The sequence below is a fragment of the Nerophis ophidion genome, linkage group LG15, assembly GCF_033978795.1.
Source record: "Nerophis ophidion isolate RoL-2023_Sa linkage group LG15, RoL_Noph_v1.0, whole genome shotgun sequence".
Lineage (NCBI taxonomy): Eukaryota > Metazoa > Chordata > Actinopteri > Syngnathiformes > Syngnathidae > Nerophis > Nerophis ophidion.
In genome coordinates, this window is record NC_084625.1 from 48,462,180 (window position 1) to 48,482,054 (window position 19,875).

Below are 19,875 nucleotides of genomic sequence, written 5' to 3' on the forward strand. Positions count from 1 at the left end.
GGTTATTCCTATAGCCAGACCCTTGTGTTTAGTTCCGTACCTGACAGTTTTGGCTACAACTGTTGCCTTCCTCAGAGGTTATTCCTATAGCCAGACCCTTGTGTTTAGTTCCGTACCTGACGGTTTTTGCTTCAACTGTTGCCTTCCTCAGAGGTTCTTCCTATAACCAGACCTGTGTGTTTATTTCCGTACCTGACGGTTTCGGCTACAACTGTTGCCTTCCTCAGAGGTTATTCCTACAGCCCGATCTGTGTGTTTATTTCCGTATCTGACGGTTTCGGCTACAACTGTTGCCTTCCTCAGAGGTTATTCCTATAGCCAGACCCTTGTGTTTATTTCCGTATCTGACGGTTTCGGCTACAACTGTTACCTTCCTCAGAGGTTATTCCTATAGCCAGACCTGTGTGTTTATTTCCGTACCTGACGGTTTTTGCTACAACTGTTACCTTCCTCAGAGGTTATTCCTACAGCCCGAACTGTGTGTTTATTTCCGTACCTGACAGTTTTGGCTACAACTGTTGCCTTCCTCAGAGGTTATTCCTATTGCCAGACCCTTGTGTTTATTTCCGTATCTGACGGTTTCGGCTACAACTGTTACCTTCCTCAGAGGTTATTCCTATAGCCAGACCTGTGTGTTTATTTCCGTACCTGACGGTTTTTGCTACAACTGTTACCTTCCTCAGAGGTTATTCCTACAGCCCGAACTGTGTGTTTATTTCCGTACCTGACAGTTTTGGCTACAACTGTTGCCTTCCTCAGAGGTTATTCCTATTGCCAGACCCTTGTGTTTAGTTCCGTACCTGACGGTTTCGGCTACAACTGTTGCCTTCCTCAGAGGTTATTCCTATAGCCAGACCCTTGTGTTTATTTCCGTATCTGACGGTTTCGGCTACAACTGTTGCCTTCCTCAGAGGTTATTCCTATAGCCAGACCCTTGTGTTTAGTTCCGTACCTGACGGTTTTGGCTACAACTGTTGCCTTCCTCAGATGTTATTCCTATAGCCAGACCCTTGTGTTTATTTCCGTACCTGACGGTTTTGGCTACAACTGTTGCCCTCCTCAGAGGTTATTCCTATAGCCAGACCCTTGTGTTTATTTCCGTACTTGACAGTTTTGGCTACAACTATTGCCTTCCTCAGAGGTTATTCCTATAGCCAGACCCAGGTGTTTATTTCCGCACCTGACGGTTTTTGCTACAACTGTTGCCTTCCTTAGAGGTTATTCCTATAGCCAGACCCTTGTGTTTAGTTCCGTATCTGACGGTTTTGGCTACAACTGTTGCCTTCCTCAGAGGTTATTCCTATAGCCAAACCTGTCTGTTTATTTCCGTACCTGATGGTTACGCCTACGACTGTTGCCTTCCTCAGAGATTATTCCTGCAGCCAGATCTATGTGTTTACTTCTGTACCAGACAGTTTTGGCTACAACTGTTGCCTTCCTCAGAGGTTATTCCTATAGCCAGACCTGTGTGTTTATTTCCGTCCCTATCGGTTTCGGCTACAACTGTTGCCTTTCTCAAAGGTTATTCCTACAGCCAGATCTATGAGTTTACTTCTGTACCAGACAGTTTTGGCTACAACTGTTGCCTTCCTCAGAGGTTATTCCTATAGCCAGACCTGTGTGTTTATTTCCGTCCCTATCGGTTTCGGCTACAACTGTTGCCTTTCTCAAAGGTTATTCCTACAGCCAGATCTATGAGTTTACTTCTGTACCAGACAGTTTTGGCTACAACTGTTGCCTTCCTCAGAGGTTATTCCTATAGCCAGACCCTTGTGTTTAGTTCCGTACCTGACGGTTTTGGCTACAACTTTTTCCTTCCTCAAAGGTTATTCCTGTAGCCAGACCCTTGTGTTTAGTTTCGTACCTGACGGTTTCGGCTACAACTGTTGCCTTCCTCAGAGGTTATTGCTATAGCCAAACCTGTGTGTTTATTTCCGTATCTGATGGTTTCGGCTACAACTGTTGCCTTCCTCAGAGGTTATTCCTATAGCCAGACCCTTGTGTTTAGTTCCGTACCTGACGGTTTTGGCTTCAACTGTTGCCTTCCTCAGAGGTTATTCCTATAGCCAGACCTGTGTGTTTATTTCCGTCCCTATCGGTTTCGGCTACAACTGTTGCCTTTCTCAGAGGTTATTCCTATAGCCAGACCTGTGTGTTTATTTCCGTACCAGACAGTTTTGGCTACAACTGTTGCCTTCCTCAGAGGTTATTCCTATAGCCAGACCTGTGTGTTTATTTCCGTCCCTATCGGTTTCGGCTACAACTGTTGCCTTTCTCAGAGGTTATTCCTATAGCCAGACCCTTGTGTTTAGTTCCGTACCTGACAGTTTTGGCTACAACTGTTGCCTTCCTCAGAGGTTATTCCTATAGCCAGACCCTTGTGTTTAGTTCCGTACCTGACGGTTTTTGCTTCAACTGTTGCCTTCCTCAGAGGTTCTTCCTATAACCAGACCTGTGTGTTTATTTCCGTACCTGACGGTTTCGGCTACAACTGTTGCCTTCCTCAGAGGTTATTCCTACAGCCCGATCTGTGTGTTTATTTCCGTATCTGACGGTTTCGGCTACAACTGTTGCCTTCCTCAGAGGTTATTCCTATAGCCAGACCCTTGTGTTTATTTCCGTATCTGACGGTTTCGGCTACAACTGTTACCTTCCTCAGAGGTTATTCCTATAGCCAGACCTGTGTGTTTATTTCCGTACCTGACGGTTTTCGCTACAACTGTTACCTTCCTCAGAGGTTATTCCTACAGCCCGAACTGTGTGTTTATTTCCGTACCTGACAGTTTTGGCTACAACTGTTGCCTTCCTCAGAGGTTATTCCTATTGCCAGACCCTTGTGTTTAGTTCCGTACCTGACGGTTTCGGCTACAACTGTTGCCTTCCTCAGAGGTTATTCCTATAGCCAGACCCTTGTGTTTATTTCCGTATCTGACGGTTTCGGCTACAACTGTTGCCTTCCTCAGAGGTTATTCCTATAGCCAGACCCTTGTGTTTAGTTCCGTACCTGACGGTTTTGGCTACAACTGTTGCCTTCCTCAGATGTTATTCCTATAGCCAGACCCTTGTGTTTATTTCCGTACCTGACGGTTTTGGCTACAACTGTTGCCCTCCTCAGAGGTTATTCCTATAGCCAGACCCTTGTGTTTATTTCCGTACTTGACAGTTTTGGCTACAACTATTGCCTTCCTCAGAGGTTATTCCTATAGCCAGACCCAGGTGTTTATTTCCGCACCTGACGGTTTTTGCTACAACTGTTGCCTTCCTTAGAGGTTATTCCTATAGCCAGACCCTTGTGTTTAGTTCCGTATCTGACGGTTTTGGCTACAACTGTTGCCTTCCTCAGAGGTTATTCCTATAGCCAAACCTGTCTGTTTATTTCCGTACCTGATGGTTACGCCTACGACTTTTGCCTTCCTCAGAGATTATTCCTACAGCCAGATCTATGTGTTTACTTCTGTACCAGACAGTTTCGTCTACAACTGTTGCCTTCCTCAAAGGTTATTCCTATAGCCAGACCTGTGTGTTTATTTCCGTATCTGACGGTTTCGGCTACAGCTGTTGCCTTCCTCAGAGGTTATTCCTATAGCCATACCCTTGTGTTTAGTTCCGTACCTGACGGTTTTAGCTTCAACTGTTGCCTTCCTCGGAGGTTATTCCTATAGCCAGACCCTTGTGTTTAGTTCCGTACCTGACGGTTTCGGCTACAACTGTTGCCTTCCTCAGAGGTTATTCCTACAGCCAGACCTGTGTGTTTATTTCCGTACCTGATGGTTACGCCTACGACTTTTGCCTTCCTCAGAGATTATTCCTACAGTCAGACCTGTGTGTTTACTTCTGTACCGGACGGTTTCGGCTACAACTGTTGCCTTCCTCAAAGGTTATTCCTATAGCCAGACCCTTGTGTTTAGTTCTGTACCTGACGGTTTTGGCTACAACTGTTGCCTTCCTCAGAGGTTATTCCTACAGCCAGATCTGTGTGTTTATTTCCGTATCTGACGGTTTCGGCTACAACTGTTGCCTTCCTCAGAGGTTATTCCTATAGCCAGACCCTTGTGTTTAGTTCCGTACCTGACGGTTTTGGCTTCAACTGTTGCCTTCCTCAGAGGTTATTGCTATAGCCAGACCTGTGTGTTTATTTCCGTACCTGATGGTTACGCCTACGACTTTTGCCTTCCTCAGAGATTATTCCTACAGTCAGACCTATGTGTTTACTTCTGTACCGGACGGTTTCGGCTACAACTGTTGCCTTCCTCAAAGGTTATTCCTATAGCCAGACCCTTGTGTTTAGTTCCGTACCTGACGGTTTTGGCTACAACTGTTGCCTTCCTCAGAGGTTATTCCTATAGCCAGACCCTTGTGTTTAGTTCCGTACCTGACGGTTTTGGCTTCAACTGTTGCCTTCCTCAGAGGTTATTGCTATAGCCAGACATGTGTGTTTATTTCGGTCCCTATCGGTTTCAGCTACAACTGTTGCCTTTCTCAAAGGTTATACCTATAGCCAGACCTGTGTGTTTATTTCCGTACCTGATGGTTATGCCTACGACTTTTGCCTTCCTCAGAGATTATTCCTACAGCCAGACCTGTGTGTTTACTTCCGTACTGGACGGTTTTGGCTACAACTGTTGCCTTCTTCAGAGGTTGTAGCCGAAACCGTCAGGTACGAAAATAAACACAGAGGTCTGGCCATAGGAATAACTCGTCATAAACATCTATTGGCAGCTTCCATGATTGACTGGATAACAGGCGCTAGCTGTTAAAAGGAGAACGACTTACGTTAAATATGGAGATGCTGGTGATAGCAAAAGGAAGGTGAGGCACCGACAGAAAGAGGATGAAGGTGGACCAGTCAGAAGGACAGTTTTCAGAACAGAGGCGGTGAGGGCGAGTGGGAGACTAACCTATGCACACATTTTCATCGTCCAGTTCTGCCGAAGCATTGCGATAGTAGCCCAGCTTGCATAGCTGGCAGTGCTGCCCCCTAGTGTTGTGCTTACAGCTCACGCAAATGACGGTGTTTAGCAGCTCGATGTAGCTGCATCGGTTGGAGTGGCCAAAGCATTCGCAGTCTTGCAAAAGAGGGGAGAATGTGTGCGGGGAAGAGAGAGGGGAGAGAAACGTGGTCCAGAGTGTTGCTTTGAAGCGCTACGGCGGATGGGGTCGGCACCGGCGTGGCGACCAAACGGCATGCCAGGTTAAGAATGAGGTAGCGGATGAATTGGGAACAACATTGCAGAAGCACAGCGGGTTAGTGGGACCCAGGCAGGTCACATCACAGCACATCACAAGGCCAGGCGACGATGGCACACAGATGCGCTCACAAGAAACACCAGACAGCGCCAGGCGGGTCAAACCATGAAGGAGTTTCAACCCGTGGAACGGAGCGGTGGGCAGTGTGTCAAATGTCTGATTTAGGAAAGAGGATGAGATAATGACGTTTTGTTCCCCCCAACTTTAAGGATCCTATTCAAATAGTAGGTTCAAGATTCGAAGTGTTAAAGGGAAAGTGCACTTTTTTGGGGGAATTTTGCTTACCATTCACAGTCTTTATGAAGTTAAAGCACCAATGATTGTCACACATACACACAAGTCTTCTGCATTTGACCCATCCCCTTGTTCACCCCCTGGGAGGTGAGGGGAGAAGTAGGCAGCAGCAATGGCCGCGCCCGGGAATCATTTTTGGTGATTTAACCCCCAATTCCAACCCTTGATGCTGAGTGCCAAGCAGGGAGGTAATGGGTCCTATTTTTAAAGTCTTTGGTATGACTCGGCCGGGGTTTGAACTCACAACTTACCAATCTCAGGGCGGATACTCTAACCACTAGGCCACTGAGTAGGTATGCAAGACATGACAACGGATGTACTTTTTTTTAATGCATTCTAAATATTTAAGTACATTTGATCAAAAGGGAGCCTATGGAAGCCGTTCAATTCTTCCTATAGAACCCCTACAAAACACCCAAATACCTCCATTAGGGTTTTTATGTACATGATGTACGTATATAAGCAATGTAGTAACATTTATAATAACATTTAATATTTGCGTATTTTGATAATTTTAAGCATAAGCTGCGCATTAATTTAAATGATAATAAGTAATAACCACTGATTATTACTCACTGCAGACTTTATGAGATTATAAAACATCACTTACACTACAATGTCTGCTGTCATTAGGATGCTGACTGCTCGGATGTTCATATCTTCCCATTTAGATGAAGAATGACTCAGAATCCTCACAAAGAAACGAGGTGTGTGTGTGTGTGTTCTGGCAATTCTGACTTAATGGGGACCTTGCTCTGTTTACACACCTTTAGGGGACCTCCGACGGTATGGGGACCATAACAACAGGTCTCCTAAAGGGAAACATTTTTAAATGTTAATAATTTAAAAAGGTTTCTGTGTGTGTGTGTGTGTGTGTGTGCGCGCGTGTGTGTGTGTGTGTGTGTGTGTGTGTGTGTGTGTGTGTGTGTGTGTGTGTGTGTGTGTTCCGGCAATTCTGACTTAATGGGGACCTCGCTCTGTTTACACCTTTAGGGGACCTCCGACGGTATGGGGACCATAACAACAGGTCCCCTAAAGGGAAACATTTTTACATGTTAATAATTTAAAAAGGTTTGTGTGTTTGTGTGTGTGTGTGTGTGTGTGTGTGTGTGTTCTGGCAATTCTGACTTAATGGGGACCTCGCTCTGTTTACACCTTTAGGGGACCTCTGACGATATGGGGACCAAAAAACAGGTCCTCTAAAGGGAAACCTTTTAAATGTTAATCATTTAAAAAGGTTTAACCATTAATGGTACTGTGATTCTGTATGGTATCCATCCTTTGTTAAAACTAATATATTTTTCCAAAAACAAAAACTGGTTAAGTGTTCCTTAGGATGACATTTTCATACAACATGATTAAAAAACATTGTTACATTAAAGTATGATTCACATTCAGAATTTTCCATCCTTCTATATATGGCAGTTGGAGCTTCCTATAAGAGGACATCTGTAGTGCTGTATTCTAAGAATCATGTCAGATTTAATTTTAATTTATTATTATTTTGTTGTTGTTTAAATGGTCATCAGTAATCACGTACAAATGTGTGTGAATTATGCAAAATTATTCAAATTTGGTCCCCATGAACCATATTAACTCTTTTTCCCCAGGGTCCCCAGTAAGTATGAATGATCAGCACATTACTTCATCAATCCAGAGATTTAAAGACATGTATGAGCTAGAAAGGATGGTCCCCACAAGTCACAATCAAAAACTTGGTCCCCATTCCAAATGATAACCAGTATGTGTGTGTTTGTGTGTGTCCCAACTTGTTGGATTATATCTTCAGCCATCTAGTCGATGCACAATTTGTAATCTGGAATAAACTGCCAGTGAGCAGGGAAGCGAGGAAGCAGGACCAATCGATGATGTAAACATAGGCACAACGGGAGTGATCACAAATAGTCGGTCTGCGTTAGCACTTGTAATAACGATATCACTAATACTTGGTTATTATTCATGTCACGAAATGTAAATGGAGTATTGTTGGCGGTTTTTGGATTGTTATTTATCGGATTTTACGGGTGGAATAGAGGCTCTGTAGTAAGTGAACTTTTATTTACGAGTTAGAATGCACACACAAGACAAAGTCCATCTGTCGTCATGTCTTTCATAATGATTGTGAACAATAAGCAAAAATCCCAAAAAAGTGCATTTCACTTCTAAGTCAGTTCGCAGAGATTTTATGCTACAATATATTATATATATTTTTTTATCAGTAGTTCAGTGTCCACATATCAGAAGGTTTCGGTTCAGGACAAGTAACAGACAGCTCTCAGGTTTCGGGCTTCTCGCAAAAAAAATAAAAATAATAATAATAGTAATTTTATTATTAATTTCCCTGTAAATTTTTGGGGACTTTTACCCCGTGCTGCTTTAGCACTTGCAAAACGAATATCACCTCAGCGCTCCAACTAACGTTGCCTGAGTGGACTCGAATCTCGCCACTTTCGGCAAATAGGCGGTCCTCGTCTTATGGTGTGTTATGACGTTTTGTGTGACGTTTGTGTTACGCCTTTTGTTTTGCATTGCTGCAATGTGTTTGTGTAGTTTGTTTCATGGTATGCTTATTGTGTTATGTTTCGTGTTTTGTGGAATGCGTTTCATGCCTATGTTTATCCTCTTGTGTTCCATGCTACGTGTTTTTTGAATGCGTTTCATGCCTATGTTAATCGGGTTATTCTTCGTACTGCGCGTTTTGTGAAATAACTTTTTGTGTTATGCGTTCCATGCCTATGTCCATCGTGTTACGTGTTTTGCGTTACCATTTTTTTGTGTTACATTTTGTGTTTTGTGTTTCATGCCCATGTTTAGCGTTTTATGCTTCATGTCACGCGTTTTGTGTTACAAATCTTTTGTGTCATGCGTTTAATGCCTATGTGTATCGTGTTATGCTTCGAGTTACGTGTTTTGGGTTACAATTTTTTTGTATTTTTTGTTTAATGCCCATTTGTATCGTGTTATGCTTTATGTTGCATGTTTTGTGTTACAATTTTTTTGTGTTACATTTTATGTTATGTGTTTCATGCCTGTGTCTACCGTGTTATGCTTCCTGTCATGTGTTTTGTAACATTTTTTTTGTAATGCGTTTCATGCCTATGTCTATCGTGTTATGCTTCGTGTTATGTGTTTTGTGTTACCATTTTTTTGTGTTACCTTTTTTGTTATGTGTTTAATACCTATGTCTAGCGTGCTTTGCTTTGTGTTACGTGTTTTGTGTTAAAACTTTTTTGTGTCACATTTTGTGTTATGTTTCATGCCTACGTCTCTCATGTTATGCTTCGTAACGCGTTTTGTGTTACAATTTTTTTGTGTTATGCATTTCATGCCCATATCTCTCGTGCTATGCTTTGTGCTGTGCTTCGTGTTACACGATTTTGTGTCACAACATTTTGCGTTCAGCGTTTAATTTTATGCCTATCGCGTTACTTTCGGTGTTACGTTTTGTGTTGCATTTCACGTTAGAGCGTTTCATGCTACAAGTTTAATGCAATGTTTCGTGTTACAGCATTTTTTGTTCCACGTTTGTTACGTTTTGTGTTATGCGCTTTGTGTTACAATTTGTGTTACGCCCTTGTGTTACAGCTTTTCGTGTTACGCCATTTTTCGTTACGCATTTCATGCTATGCTTCTCCTAATCATTTGTGTTTGTGTCACGCGTTTAATGTTATGTTTTGTGTAACACAATCATTGTTACACCTTGCGTTATCTTACATCTCCCGTGTCACATTTTGTGTTACAGGTTTCCTTCTGAGTTTTGTGTTATTTTTCATGTTATGTCTTGAGTGTTACCGCGTTTCTTGCCACACCTTTTGTTTGCGGCACATTTTGTGTTACACCTTTTCATGCCATGCCAATTGTTTTGCGTTTTCTGTTACGCGGTTCATTTTATCGTGTTACGTTTTGTGCAGCGCAATTCTTGTCAGACCTTGTGTATGGCATTTTGCGTTACAACTTTTTTGTCTTACCCTGTCTTACGTCCTGTGTTTCATGTGGGCAGTGATAAGTCCTGATACTCGTCATTTCGGAAAACTGAGGACCGCATGCATGTCCCCCGAGAACCGGCGTTCTCTGACAATGTTTTTGTTCTGGAAACTTGTGACTCTGACAAAGAAAAACTGCTAAGGACATCGGTTCTCATGTCCCCATTTCACCATGTCCTGGTACGGGGAACTTTTAAAATCTGCATCGAAAGTGACATCCATAACGAATCTGCCACGCATTTTTAAGAACAAAATGTGAGAAAAAAATACAGTGGCTGCTCGGGTTGGTCGGCGGCTACTCGGTCAGGTTAAATCGGGGGCACAGAGTTGTTTTTCGGACTGTAAAACCTCCCGATGCAGTCCTCAACGCTTATTGTCATGCCTGCCCTGAGGCTTCAGGTCTGAGTGACCACTGACACCGCGTGTCACGGTGCAGACAGATGCAACGTCTTAAGCCTCACCGCCGACTGCCGACACGGGGCACGGAGCCCAGAGTGGGTCGGGGGCAGAGATTGGGGCTTTGGTCCAAGGGATTGTGGTTATTAAGGATGTCTATTGAGGTCAAGTGTCCATGCACACTTGCTAACAAGCTGACAGGATCTGGAAACACGACAGCATTACAAGTCACATAGGAAATGTGCTAAGGTTGCAAATAAAATCGATACGGAACCAATTCCTACCCAGTACTCGGTGGTACCAAATATTTGGTGATCATGGTCATTTGTTTGATTAAAAAAAAATTTGTATATTTTTTGTAATTTCACGTAACCTGAGAGATCCATCGAGATTTCTTACACTTTTGGGTCATTTGCAAGTATTATAAAGTCGACTTTGCATGCAGTTCCAATCCCAAGACATTAGATGGCAGTAGAGCATAGACTACAGTAGGGTTGTCCCGATACCAATATTTTTGGTACCGGTACCAAAATGTATTCCGATACATTGATACTTTTCTTAATAAAAAGGGACGACAAAAAATATATTTTAACACACAATTTTAGAGTACATAAACTTATGTCCTTAAATAAAATAGTGAACATAGTACACAACTTGACTTTTAGTAGTAAGTAAACAAACAAAGGCTCCTAATTAGTCTGCTGACGTATATACCTATTATTTTGTCAACATTATAAAGGACAATCTGTAAAAATTGATTATTATTCCACTTGTTCATTTACTGTCAACATCTGCTTATTTTCCGTTTCGACATGTTCTAGCTAAACTTTTGTTCAAATGTAATAATCACTTATTCTGCTCTTGTTTGGATACTTTACAATAGTTTTGGATGATACCACAAATTTAGGGCATCGACCCGATACCAAGTAGTTACAAGATCATACATTGGTCATAATTTAAGCATAAACAAAAGCATAAAAAAACCAAGATGATGTGACGATATAAAATATTGATGTAATCATAGTAGTATCGACTAGATACGCTCTTGTACTTGGTATCATTACAGGTGTGGATCCACACATGGCGTTTGAGCTATTTTATCCTCCTATAGTGAAGCTCGTTTAGCTATTCCTCGTCCTGCAGTGATAACGTTACTTGTAAGAAACGTACTTTATTTGTCACAATGGAGACGAGGATTAGTGATTTGGAAGTAGCTAAAACACTGCCGATTGCGGCTGGATATTAGCCGCGAGCTAGCCATGTTTTAAAGCACCTCTTCCTGAGGGCGTTTCAGTGTTATAAGTTCACCTTTATCGTTAGTTTTTAAGTCCCCCCTCTGGCCAACATATGATATAACAAGTGTGTGTCAAAAAATTGAAGTGCTCCCCCTCTGGCCAACATATGATATAACAAGTGTGTATCAAAAAATTGAAGTGCTCCCCCTCTGGCCAACATATGATATAACAAGTGTGTGTAAAAAATTGAAGTGCTCCCCCTCTGGCCAACATATGATATAACAAGTATGTATAAAAAAATTGAAGTGCTTTTCCTCTGGCCAACATATGAAATAACAAGTGTGTGTAAAAATTTGAAGTGCTCCCCCTCTGGCCAACATATGAAATAAGAAGTGAGTGTAAAAAAAAAATTAAATGCTCCCCCTAAGGCCAACATATGAAAAAACAAGTGTGTGTAAAAGTTTGAAGTGCTCCCCCTCTGGACAATATATGATATAACAAGTGTGTGTAAAAATTTGACGTGCTCCCCTTATGGCCAACATATGAAATAACAAGTGTGTGTAAACAATTTGAAGTGCTCCCCCTCTGACCAATATATGATATAACAAGTGTGTGTAAACAATTTGAAGTACTCTTCCTCTGGCCAACATATGAAATAACAAGTGTGTGTAAAAATTTGAAGTGCTCCCCCACTGGCCAATATATGGAATAACAAGTGTGTGTAAAAATTTTAAGTGCTCCTCCTTTGGCCAACATACGAAAAAACAAGTGTGTGTAAAAATGCGTAGTGTTCCCCTCAAACCAACATATGAAATAACAAGTGTGTGTAAAAACTTTGAAGTGCTCCCCCTCTGGCCAATATATGACATAGCAAGTGTGTGTAAAAAATTGACATGCTCCCTCTCTGGCCAAAATATAAAATAACAAGTGTGTGTAAAAATTTGAAGTGCCCCCCCTCTGGCCAACATATAAAATAACAAGCGTGTGTAAACAATTTAAGGTGCTCTTCCTCTGGCCAACATATGAAATAACAAGTGTGTGTAAAAACTTTGAAGTGCTCCCCCCTGGCCAACATATGAAATAACAAGTGTGTGTAAAAACTTTGAAGTGCTCCCCCTCTGGCCAATATATGATATAACAAGTGTGTGTGTAAAAAAATTTAAGTGCTCCCCCTCTGGCCAACATATGAAATAACAAGTGTGTGTAAAAAAATTTAAGTGCTCCCCCTAAGGCCAACATATGAAATAACAAGTGTGTGTAAAAATTTGAAGTGCTCCGCCACTGGCCAACATATGAAAAAACAAGTGTGTGTAAAAATGTATAGTGCTCCCCCTCTGGCCAACATATGATATAACAAGTGTGTGTAAAAATGTGAAGTGCTCCCCCTCTGGCCAATATATGATATAACAAGTGTGTGTAAACATTTATAGTGCTCCCCCTCTGGCCAACATATGAAATAACAAGTGTGTGTAAAACATTTGAAGTGCTCCCCCTCTGGCCAATATATGATATAACAAGTGTGTGTAAAACTTTTGAAGTGTTCCCCCTCTGGCCAACATATGATATAACAAGTGTGTGTAAGAAATTTGAAGTGCTCCCCCTCTGGCTTATATATGATATAACAAGTGTGTGTAAAAATTTGACGTGCTCCCCTTATGGCCAACATATGAAATAACAAGTGTGTGTAAACAATTTGAAGTGCTCCCCCTCTGACCAATATATGATATAACGAGTGTGTGTAAACAATTTGAAGTGCTCTTCCTCTGGCCAACATATGAAATAACAAGTGAGTGTAAAAATTTGAAGTGCTCCCCCACTGGCCAACATATGGAATAACAAGTGTGTGTAAACATTTGAAGTGCTCCTCCTCTGGCCAACATATGATATAACAAGTGTGTGTAAAAATTTGAAGTGCTCCCCCTCTGGCCAACATATGAAATACCAAGTGTGTGTAAAAAAATTTAAGTGCTCCCCCTAAGGCCAACATATTAAATAACAAGTGTGTGTAAAAACTTGAAGTGCGCCCCCTCTGGCCAACATATAACAAGTGTGTAAAAATGTGAAGTGCTCCCCCTCTGGCCAACATATGAAATAACAAGTGAGTGTAAAAAAATTTAAGTGCACCCCTAAGGCCAACATATGATATAACAAGTGTGTAAAACTTGTATGTACTCCCCCCTCTGTTCTAAGCCATGACTCCGGTGTTGACCACTCCCTTACGACGACCCTCTGCTGGCCCCCGATGGACCGGACTCTCACATTATCATGAATAAAGCAATAACTGTACTCACTTGGCTTCCAGGATTGGGGGTCCCCATATCTGAGGCCCCTTCCCAAGATGTTTTTATTTATTTATTTATTTTTTAACCTCATTTCAGGTTTTGAGTTTTTCCTTGCCTTGATTTGTCATTGCGGTTTGTGCAGCCCTTTGCGGCATTGGCGACTAAGGGCTACATTAATCAATTGACTAATCGATTGAAATCGCCATGTAAAATGGCTAATCCCAATTGGTAGCATGTCTATGGCAAATCCAATGTAAATTAGCATCGAGCTAGCAGTTTTTTGAAAATATTTTTTTCCGTTTTGTATTTCTATTTGTTTTGTCGGCAGTGACATTTGTAAAATTCACCAAAGGAGCACGTATTAAAAATATGGCACCGTTAGATTTTAAGCTAGAGGAAGATAGGTGTCATGGGGGTAGGGGGGTTGGTGGGAATGCCTACCTCGCTTGCGGTTCAGAACCTGGGCTGAAGTGGCGGTGGACAATGCAACTTGTGGAGCTACTAGATCAATAAAAGAAACATACAAAAAAACAAACAAAAAAAAAGAACATGATATTGCAACCAAGCAAAAAAAATGCAATGTCAGAGAATTAAGAGTACTCAGCTTTGATAGTAGGCAGGGAAGGAATGAATGATGGGAAAACAAGGAATGACGTTGCCAAGTGGAATCTGTTACACGTGGCCGGGATGCAAAACAATTGAAATAATATTTATTTATGCTTTGTGTCATTAACACGTGCATTAAAGTCCTCCGTGTGTGTGTGTGTGTGTGTGAAAAGTTCGTCCATCTGAGGACCCGTGAACAAGTTAGGACCGAAATCACAGTCCCAATACGGAAAAACTGTTGCATCTAATAGAGAGCTAAATACTAGAGTCCGTGAACATTGCTCCAAAGTCAGGATTTTTTCTTGACTTGATGTGCATGCAAAAGTAAACATTGACACTTGCAAAGGCAGCAATATATGATAAGAAGGACTTCCCTATTCATCCCCGAAAAAACCCCTGCTGATTTTACGACTTCCGGTGCCGACGTAAGACAACCCAAATCCCAAATGTGACCATAGGATGAACAAATACACTATGGTACTGAGACTATAGTAGTCATTAACTGTTAGCTTTTACAGCTGGGTTGCCCAAAGTGCGACACAGGGGCCATCTGTGGTCCGGGACCTGTTTGTCTTCGGCCTTAAGCACATTACAAAAAACAAAAAAATAGAGATCTCATTTGCACCCCTGGTGGTGAAATCTATCAAAATTAGGATGTTTTCCAAATTGACAGTGTGTCGGTTTTGAACGTGCTCACCTCTGGCCAACATATGAAATAACAAGTGTGTGTAAGAAATTTAAATGCACCCCCTTTGGCCAAAATTAATAAAAACATTGAATAAATATGTATATAGAGACATACTCTAATAACTTGAAGTAAATGATGATTAAAAACCAATCATAAACCTAAAAAATAATTAAAAAAAATTACTAAAAACTTACCTTTTTTATATTTGCATAGTTTGTATATATTATTATTTTTGTAAATATAAATCTTTATATATGTGGACAGGGTGGTTCTAAAGAGGTAGGCATTTTTTGGAGTGTGTGTGTGTGTTCTTGTATGTCTATACTTCTTGAGACATCAACAAGGAAAAGTTCCGTCCATATGAGGACCGGTGAACAAGTTAGGACATAAATCATGGTCCCAATATGGAAAACCATTGAATCTAATAGAAAATGTCTCATTTTCACCCCCTGGTGGTGAAATATATCAAAATTAGGTATTTATTTTAGAAGTACTCCCCTTCTGGTCAACTTATGAAATAACAAGTGAGTGTAAGAAATTGTAATGCGCCCCCTTTGGACAAAAGTAATACAAAAAAATAAAAAATAAATATGTATATAGAGATATACTTGAAGTAAATAATGAAGATTAAAAATCAATTTAAAAAAAAAAAAGAACAATAATTACTAAAAGTTGACCTTTTTTATATTTGCATAGTATGTATATATCGTTATTGTTGTAAATACAAATCTTTATATATCTAGACAGGGTGGTCCTAAAGAGGTAGGCATTTTTCGGAGGTCTCAAGAAGGTCAGAACGACTAGAGTGTGTGTGTGTGTGTCTTCTTGTATTCATACGCTTCTTAACACTTTAAAAAGGAAAAATACCTTCTATATGAGGTAGTGCTCCCCCTCTGGTCAACATATGAAATAACAAGTGAGTGTAAGAAATTGAAATACGCCCTCTTTGGACAAAATTAATTAAACTAAATAATATATATATATATATATAGAGAGAGAGAGAGAGAGAGAGAGAGAGAGAGAGAGAGAGAGAGAGAGAGAGAGAGAGAGAGAGAGGGAGAGGGAGAGGGGAGGAGGGAGAGAGAGAGAGAGAGAGAGCGAGAGAGACTTACTTGAAGTAACTAATGAAGATTAAAAATCAATTTTGAAAAAAATATATATAATTACTAAAAGTTGACCCTTTATATTTGCATAGTATGTATATATCGTTATTGTTGTAAATACAAATCTTTATATATCTAGACAGGGTGGTCCTAAAGAGGTAGGCATTTTTTGGAGGTCTCAAGAAGGTCAGAACGACAAGTGTGTGTGTGTGTGTGTGTGTGTGTGTGTGTGTGTGTGTGTATTTGTACGCTTCTTAACACATTAAAAAGGAAAAGTACCTTCTATATGAGGTAATGCTCCCCCTCTGGTCAACATATGAAATAACAAGTGAGTGTAAGAAATTGAAATGCGCCCTTTTTGGACAAAATTAATTAAACAAAACAAAAAAAATAATAAATATATATATATATATATATATATATGTATACATATATATACATATATATATATATATATATATATATATATATATGTATACATATATATATATATATATATATATATATATATATGTATACATATATATATATATATATATGTATATATATATATATACATACATATACCCACATATATACATACATATATATATACATACATATATATATATATATATATATACACATACATACATATATATATATATACATATATATACACATATACATACATATATACATATACATACATGTATATATATATATATATATATATATATATATATATATATATAGAGAGAGAGAGAGAGAGAGAGACTTACTTGAAGTAAATAATGAAGACTAAAAATCAATTATGAAAAAAAAAAAAATATATATATACTAAAATTTACCTGTTTTATATTTGCATAGTAGGTATAATATCATTATTGTTGTAAATACAATTTTTTATATATCTAGACAGGGTGGTCCTAAAGAGGTAGGAATTATTCGGGGGTCTCAAGAAGGTCAGAACGACAAGAGTGTGTGTGTGTGTGTTCTTGTATGTCTATGCTTCTTTAGACATCAACAAGGAAAAGTACCGTCCATATGAGGACCGGTGAACAAGTTAGGACATAAATCATGGTCCCAATAATAGAAAATGTCTCATTTGCACCCCTGGTGGTGAAATACATCCAAAAAGGAGGGATTTTTCAAATTGACTGTGTCAACATATGAAATAACAAGTGTGTGTAAAACATTGAAATGCGCCCCCCTTTGGACAAAATGTCTTAAAAAAAAATAAAATAGATGTGTTTATGGAGACATACTGTAATAAAATAAATAAAACTGGAGGCCAGCCAAGAATGTCCCACGCTAAAAAGTGTGAGGAAGCGGACCGGCAGTGAAGGCATCAATCTCCCCATCCTGCTCCCGCCGTGGAAGAAAAGAGTAGAAACGGGGAATAAGACGCACAATGGCTGACTGACCGACACACGTTTGCCAGGCGGCGCCACCTATCTGCACGATGGATTAAGCCGACATGAGCCCGAACATCAATCCGCACGAAACCGCCAGAAAACGAAAAAAAAAAGCTCTTCCCGCTTCTCTTCTCGTTGTGCTCAAGCCTGCGAAACAGGCTTGTAGGGATGATAGACCAAATTTTCAGTGCATCACTTGTCAATAGTGCACAAATAATATATATAATCTATGTATACGTTAGGTCAGGAAAAAACACAGAGGCTATTTCATCCCTTCAAGCCTGTTTTGCAGGTTTCCTTCAGGGTTTTTGTAAAAATCACCTGATGAGCAGGGAAACCTGCGAAAACAGGCTTGTAGGAATGATAGACCAAATTTTCGGTGCATCACTTGTCAATAGTGCACAAATAATATATAGAATCTATATATACGTTAAGATTTTTCAAAATCCCCTGACAAGCAGGGAAACCTGTGAAACAGGCTTGTAGGGATGACGGACCAAATTTTCACAAATAATATATATAATCTATATACAGTATACGTTAGGTCAGGAAAAAAACACATTGGCTATTTCATCCCTTCAAACCTGTTTTGCAGGTTTCCTTCAGGGTTTTTGTAAAAATCACCTGATGAGCAGGGAAACCTGCGAAACAGGCTTGTAGGGATGATAGACCAACTTTTCAGTGCCTCACTTGTCAACAGTGCACAAAAAATATGTATAATCTATATATACGTTAGGTCAGGAAAAAACACAGAGGCTATTACATCCCTTCAAGCCTGTTTTGCAGGTTTCCTTCAGGGTTTTTGTAAAAATCACCTGATGAGCAGGGAAACCTGCAAAAACAGGCTTGTAGGAATGATAGACCAAATTTTCAGTGCCTCACTTGTCAATAATGCACAAATAATATATATATGTATTTCATATATACGTTAGGATTCTATTAAATCCCCTGACGAGGAGGGAAAACTGCAAAACAGGCTTACAGGGATGATAGACCAAATTTTCGGTGCATCACTTGTTAATAGTGTACATATAATACATATAATCTATATATATATGTTAGGTCAGGAAAAAAACACAGAGGCTTTTTCATCCCTACAAGCCTATTTCGTATGTTTCCTTCAGGGGATTTTATAAAATCCCCTGATGAACAGGGAAACCTGAAAAACAGCCTTGTAGGGATGATAGACCAAATTTTCAGTGCATCCCTTGTCAATAATGCACAAATAATATATATAATCTACATATACGTTAGGTCAGGAAAAAACACAGATGGTGTATCATCCCTTCAGGCCTGTTTGGCAGGTTTTCTTTCAAAAGTGAGCAGCTGATGTGGCTGCGCTCGGGAATGAATTCCGTGATATTTCGTCACGACGTCCGGTTTTGGCGGGCAAAGTCAATTTAAGACGACCAAATCTTCGGTGCATCACTTGTCAATAATGCACAAATAATATATATATGTATTTCATATATACGTTAGGATTCTATTAAATCCCCTGACGAGGAGGGAAAACTGCAAAACAGGCTTGCAGGGATGATAGACCAAAATTTTCGGTGCATCACTTGTCAATAGTGCACAAATAATATACAGAATCTATATATACGTTAAGATTTTTCAAAATCCCCTGACAAGCAGGGAAACCTGTGAAACAGACTTGTAGGGATGATGGACCAAATTTTCACAAATAATATATATAATCTATATACAGTATACGTTAGGTCAGGAAAAAAACACATTGGCTATTTCATCCCTTCAGGCTTGTTTTGCGGGTTTCCTTCAGGGTTTTTGTAAAAATCACCTGATGAGCAGGGAAACCTGCGAAACAGGCTTGTAGGGATGATACACCAACTTTTCAGTGCCTCACTTGTCAACAGTGCACAAAAAATATGTATAATCTATATATACGTTAGGTCAGGAAAAAACACAGAGGCTATTTCATCCCTTCAAGCCTGTTTTGCAGGTTTCCTTCAGGGTTTTTGTAAAAATCACCTGATGAGCAGGGAAACCTGCAAAAACAGGCTTGTAGGAATGATAGACCAAATTTTCAGTGCCTCACTTGTCAATAATGCACAAATAATACATATATGTATTTCATATATACGTTAGGATTCTATTAAATCCTCTGACGAGGAGGGAAAACTGCAAAACAGGCTTGCAGGGATGATAGACCAAATTTTCGGTGCATCACTTGTTAATAGTGTACATATAATACATATAATCTATATATATATGTTAGGTCAGGAAAAAAAACACAGAGGCTTTTTCATCCCTACAAGCCTATTTCGTATGTTTCCTTCAGGGGATTTTATAAAATCCCCTGATGAACAGGGAAACCTGAAAAACAGCCTTGTAGGGATGATAGACCAAATTTTCAGTGCATCCCTTGTCAATAATGCACAAATAATATATATAATCTACATATACGTTATGTCAGGAAAAAACACAGATGGTGTATCATCCCTTCAGGCCTGTTTGGCAGGTTTTCTTTCAAAAGTGAGCAGCTGATGTGGCTGCGCTCGGGAATGAGTTCCGTGATATTTCGTCACGACGTCCGGTTTTGGCGGGCAAAGTCATTTTAAGACGACCAAATCTTCGGTGCATCACTTGTCAATAATGCACAAATAATATATATATGTATTTCATA

The 19,875-nt window shown here is 39.9% G+C and overlaps 1 protein-coding gene across 13 annotated transcripts in view; it reads right to left on the minus strand.

The window, feature by feature from the left end:
- Positions 1-19,875, minus strand: part of ntng1a (netrin g1a) — a 286,683-nt gene that overhangs the window by 37,403 nt on the left and 229,405 nt on the right. For 4 of the 13 annotated variants that reach the window (XM_061922320.1, XM_061922315.1, XM_061922318.1 and 1 more), the window contains one exon: positions 13,879-13,938. The exons of 5 other annotated variants lie outside the window; for them this stretch is intronic. In XM_061922320.1, coding sequence (XP_061778304.1) covers positions 13,879-13,938 — 60 coding nt within the window. Of the gene's footprint in view, positions 1-4,898; positions 5,067-13,878; positions 13,939-19,875 lie in introns of all 13 variants that reach the window. 4 more of the 13 variants (XM_061922312.1, XM_061922311.1, XM_061922319.1 and 1 more) reach the window with 2 other exon arrangements.